The sequence below is a fragment of the Nycticebus coucang genome, chromosome 5, assembly GCF_027406575.1.
Source record: "Nycticebus coucang isolate mNycCou1 chromosome 5, mNycCou1.pri, whole genome shotgun sequence".
Lineage (NCBI taxonomy): Eukaryota > Metazoa > Chordata > Mammalia > Primates > Lorisidae > Nycticebus > Nycticebus coucang.
The window spans coordinates 120,351,700-120,357,196 of NC_069784.1; the positions used below are offsets into that span (position 1 = coordinate 120,351,700).

The 5,497-nt window shown below is 46.1% G+C and overlaps 1 protein-coding gene across 1 annotated transcript; it reads right to left on the reverse strand.

Moving 5' to 3' along the window:
* Positions 1-4,194: 4,194 nt before the first annotated feature.
* Positions 4,195-4,881, reverse strand: SF3B5 (splicing factor 3b subunit 5). The gene has a single exon (XM_053591351.1). It carries the CDS (start codon positions 4,776-4,778, stop codon positions 4,518-4,520), a length of 261 nt encoding a protein of 86 aa, XP_053447326.1. The 5' UTR covers positions 4,779-4,881; the 3' UTR covers positions 4,195-4,517.
* Between the last annotated feature and the right edge of the window lie 616 nt (positions 4,882-5,497).

Consider the following 5,497-nt stretch of genomic DNA (forward strand, 5'->3'; position numbering starts at 1 on the left):
TACTACCAGTCTTCTTTCAAGTAAAAATGGTGGGAAATGAATTTCAGGGAATCCATGAAGTCACAACTATTTTCTTAATAATGCTAAGATTATATTTGCCTTTTTACTGTTGTCATTGCACAGATGGTACAAAAGCAATAGTGGTAAAAATAGCAACTTTGCATGAATCAAGGCAGTGGCACAAAATTTATACCATCGTATTCTTCATATCTATGCATTCTCATTAAAAACAAACAAACAAGCAAAAAACCCAACTCAGTTTTACTTAAGAGCGTCCTTATTGGCCAAGCGCAGTGGTCATGCCTGTAATCCCAACACTCTGGGAGGCCCAGGCCGGCAGATCACTTGAGTTCGGGAGTTTGAGACCAGCCTGAGCACGAGAGAGACCTTGTCTCTAAAAAATAGCTGGGGGTTGTGGCCAGCACCTATATTCCCAGCTACTGGGGAAGCTGAGGCAAGAGGATCACTTGAGCCCAAGAGTTTGAGGTTGCTGTAAGCTATGGTGCCATAGCACTCTACCAAGAGCGAAAGAGTAAGAGGCATGCATTCTAGGAAGGAAGGAAGGAAGGAAGGAGGGAGGGAGGAAAAGAAGGAAGGAAGGAAGGAAGGACGTCCTTGTTAAAGCAGTAAAAATTACTAACTTTATGAAATCTTTGTCCCTGAAGATACATCTTTTTAATATTTTTCTGTGACGAAATTAAAAATACGCATAAAGCATTTTTCCTGCCCAGCAAACTATGATGGTTTTTTCAAAGAAAAGCAGTTGGGAGCTGCAAATTGAACTCCACTTTTTCTTCCCATGACACACCATTTTTACACAAAAGAAGGACAAACTATATGTAGTTATTCAGACTTGGGCATATATATGGCAGATATTTTCTTGAAAATGAACCAAGTAGCCTGTCACTTCAAGGAAAATGACAGTGTTTGCTACCAAATTCAAGCTATCAAATAAAAACAACTGATGGAAATCTTATACAATCACTGTGCGTTTTTCAGTTTCTCCATCCTGTAAGACTTTCCTGAGACAGTGATGATATTAATTAATGTGATTTTTGATATGTATAACGTATGTGTCAATATTTGGAAGGCCTCAGTGAGCCAATACTTTCCAAATGACTAATGCATGATGTTCCAAATCATGTACGGGTAAAAGAGCCATTCAAAATTCAAAAGTAGGTGAATGGATTTTAATACAACAGAATGAAAACTTCATTGATCCAGTTTCAATGTTACAACTAACATTTCCTACTTGTTTTTGAGCAGTGGATTTTTTTCATACCTCAACCAAAACTTCATAATCTCCTAGTTTGAATACAAAAGGAGGTATCAGAATCTAGCTGTCTTCTAATTAAATATCTACAATTTTTTTTTTTTTTTGACACTCTCACTCTGTCACTTTGGGTAGAGTGTCATGGTGTCATAGCTCACAGCAAACTCAAACTCCTGGGCCCAGGCGTGGAACCTATAGCTCAGTGGTTAGGGTGCCAGCCACATACACTGGGGCTGCCAAACAATGACAACTACAACAAAAAAATAGTTGGGCATTGTGGTGGGTGCCTGTAGTCCCAGCTACTTGGGAGGCTGAGGCAAGAGAATCGCGTAAGCCCAAGAGTAAGAGGTTACTGGGTTACTGTGACCTGTGATGCTATGGCACTCTGTGTCGAGGGTGACATAGTAAGACTCTGTCTCCAAAAAAACACAACTCCTGAGCCCAAGAGATCCTCCTGCCTCAGTCTCCCAATTGCTGGGACTACAGATGCCTACCATAATGCCTGGCCAGTTTTTTTTTTTTGTTTGTTTGTTTGTTTGTTTTTTTCAGCAAAGACAGGGGTCTCACTCTTACTTGGGCTGGTCTTGAACTCCTGAGCTCAAACAATTCACTCGCCTCGGTCTCCCAAAGTGCTAGGATTACAGGGGTGAGCCACTGTACCTGGCCTGTAATTTTTTTTAAGCCTTTCTTCTCACTAAATTGTGTTGGAAAAGTGATTTTTCATTAAAAAATGTTTTGATTTCATTAAAAATATTTTTGCTAACATGTAATGCTTTTATCTTAAGGGAATTGAACATTTTTAATTTGTTTAAATTTCTATTGTGGCAAATCCCAGTAGCTATACTCCACATAAACAAAGGCTCTTTGGGTTCTTCAGTAATTTTTAGGAATGTAATGGAGTTCCAAGGCCAACATATTTGAGAAACATTGATCTTAAATACTGCCAGATCATGTTATTTCTCTGCTTTGCAACCTTGCAGTGGGTGCTCAGGTTTCTGCATATTGGCCTACAAGGCTCTACTCTGCTGCCCCGTCTGTTACCTCTTTACTCTTCCCCTTGCTGTCACCGGCCATACTTGCCTCTTTGCTGCTCCTCCAATGGGTCAAACACACTCCCAACTTAGGACCATTGCACTGCAGCATGCAAAGCAATTTCCCCACTTTCTACACGGCGATTTCCTTCACTTCCTTGAAGTCTTTGCTCAAATGTAACCATCTCAATAACCTAAGCATCCTGTTTAAAACTTCAACCCTGCATAGTGGCTCAGGTCTGTAACCCTAGCACTTTGGAAGGCCTAGGCAGGTGGATCACCTGAGCAAGAGCTGAGACCTCATCTCTGAAAAATACCAGGGCATTGTGTGGGCATCTGTATTCTCAGCTACTACAGAGGCTGAGGCGAGAGGATCACTTGAGCCCAAGAGTTTGAGGCTGCTGTGAGGTATAACACCGCAGCACTCTATCCAGGACAACAAAATGAGACTGTCTAAAAAATAAATACTTCAACCTTAGTACCCAATCCCTGGCCACACACAAAATTTCTTTCTTTCCTCCCAACATCCTCTGACATTTGCTAATTACATCTAGGGTTTGTCCTCCCACTGCCCGGTATAATGTAAAACTCCAAAGCCCGAGGAAAACCTGTCACACAGAGCTCAACAATTAATTGTTGACTGTTGAATGAATGTAAGAATTTGTTGCCAGCTTGTCATTTGTGAAAACATGGCTACAGATTTCCAGGAGAAAGAATGCAATTTACACAGAGGTGAGGGAAAGCAAAGACAGCAAAGACTTTTTTTTTGTAGAGACAGAGTCTCATTTTATTGCCCTCGGTAGAGTGCTGTAGCATCACAGCTCACAGCACCCTCCAACTCCTGGGCTTAGGCGATTCTCTTGCCTCAGTCTCCCAAGTAGCTGGGACTACAGGCGCCCGTCACAACGCTTGGCTATTTTTTTGTTGTTGTTGTTGCAATTTGGCCGGGGCCAGGTTTGAACCCGCCACCCTCGGTGTATGGAGCTGGCACTCCACCCACTGAGCCACAGGCGCTGCCGACCAGACTTTTAAAATGAGAAAAAAGGGGGTGGACAGACAGGATGGCTCAAGCCTGTTATCCTATCACTCTGGGAGGCCCAGTCAGGGGTATGGCTTGAGCTCAGGAGTTGAAGACTAACTTAAGCAAGACTGAAACCACAGCTCTACCAAAAATAGAAAAAAAATAGCTGGAAGTGGGCACACCTGTAGTCCCAGATCCTAAGGAGGCTGAGGCAGAAGGATCTTGATCCCAGGAGTTTGAACTACAATGACTGAACTCTATCCAGGGCAAGACTCTGTCTCAAATAAATGAAAACAAATTTTTTTTAATGGGCCAGGCTTGGTGGCTCATGCCTGTAATCCCAGCACTCTGGGAGGCCGAGGCAGGTGTATTGCCTGAGCTCACAGGTTCGAGACCAGTCGGAAAAGAGCGAGACATCGCCTCTAAAAATAGCCGGGCGTTGTGGTGGGCGCCTGTAGTCCTTGCTACTCGGGAGGCTGAGACAAGGGAATGGTTTGAGCCCAAGAGTTTGAGGTTGCTGTGAGCTGTGATGCCACAGCCCTCTACCAAGGGCGACAAGTGAGACTCTGGCTCAAAAAAAAAAAAAATAATAATAATAATAATTTAAAATGGAAGGAAAAGAATATAGGATATAATAATTGAAAATTTCAATAATAAAGGACCTAAAAAAAAAAAGCTCGTGGATGAAGTGGGAGTAGGGGAGCCTTACAAAGGTGCGCAGGGCGGATTTAAAAGCCTGGCAATGAACATAGGCCACACGCTTCACTCCCACCCACCTCACCCCACCCCCGCTGACTCGCAGGAAACCTCGGTCTCCAGAGCCCTTCCCGACCCCTCCACCCGAACAAAAGCACTTAACACCAAAAGACTTAACAATTTCTAAACTTTATGGAAAAAACAACGACAATCAACTAGTCAAAAGCGAGGCTCCAAATCCCGTCTCACTCCAGTGCCGTCTTCTTAACGCTTGCCAGCTCTGTGCCAGCTCTAGGACCCCAATGGCACAGTTCTCAGGGGTCCTGATGGTCTCCCAATGCCGCGTTCCAAATGTTAAGCGGGACATCCTCGGACAAGCAGTTTTGTACACGGAAAGCGCGAGCAGCAGGATAACGGGGAATCAGTCCACTGGAGTCAGGAATACTCAAGGAGGAATGCAGAAGAGGTGACCTCAGCCGGCAGCGACAGGCAGAGTTCAGTTCTCCTCAGGCTTGTCGGCTGGAGGTCCGCACGGCTGCAGCATCTTCTCCATCAAGTTGAAGCGGACTCGCGCTTTGCTCTCATTCTCCGCAATGGCGAAGTAGTTGAGAAGGTCGAAGTGGCCCATGTAGGAACAGTACGAGTCGCGGTGCTGGTTCACCAGCCATTCCCACTTGGTGGTGTCGGCGTGCCCCGTGCCGATGTACTTGGACTGCAGGTGCTCCAGCTGGCTGTGGATGGTGTAGCGGTCCGTCATTTTGCCACTTTTAATTTAGCTGCCGGATCACAGGCCGAAGTTTCCCGCCGCAGAAACCACCACATAGAAGGTCTGGCCCACGCAGTCGCAGGAGAATAGCGTCACGGCAACTTTGCGTAACACTTACGAGTAGGGTTCAGAGCGGAAGCGGAAGAGCATTCTGTCACGGAATTGGAGTTGCCCAGGCGACGCTAAATGTACCGCCCCTTCAGAGCTCCGCCCCTCCGGGAGCGTTGCATGATGGCCCATTGAGCCCTTTCCTGTCTGGAAGAGTTGCATGCTGGGACTTGTGGTCGTGAGAGGTCGTGGCACGTCCACTGCTGGGATTCCCGGTCGCTTTTTAAAGGGGTGGGCGGCCTCGTGGAGGACAGATGTCTGGGAAGTGGGGAGCATCCGGGGGCCGTTTGGGGATGCAACCCCTAAAATAAACTTCCGAGTTAAATTGACAGCACTGTCGTCCCTTCACAAGCAGGGGTAGATATCCCTGAAGCCAGCAGGTGGGAGTTTTGGTTCCATCTGTCTGTTAGGAGTTCTGTGACATGAAAGAGTCATTTCATGTCTAACAGGGCCACCGTCCCCTGCTTGATGAGCAGGGACCGCGCCAGTTCCCACGCCTTCCGATTTCCGGATCCAGCTCCTTCCTCTCTAACGTCTCTGAAGGCCACCCCTCCCTGCAGGGCCCCGGGTATCCAGTCGGCCCTACTTACCTGTGGGTTTCC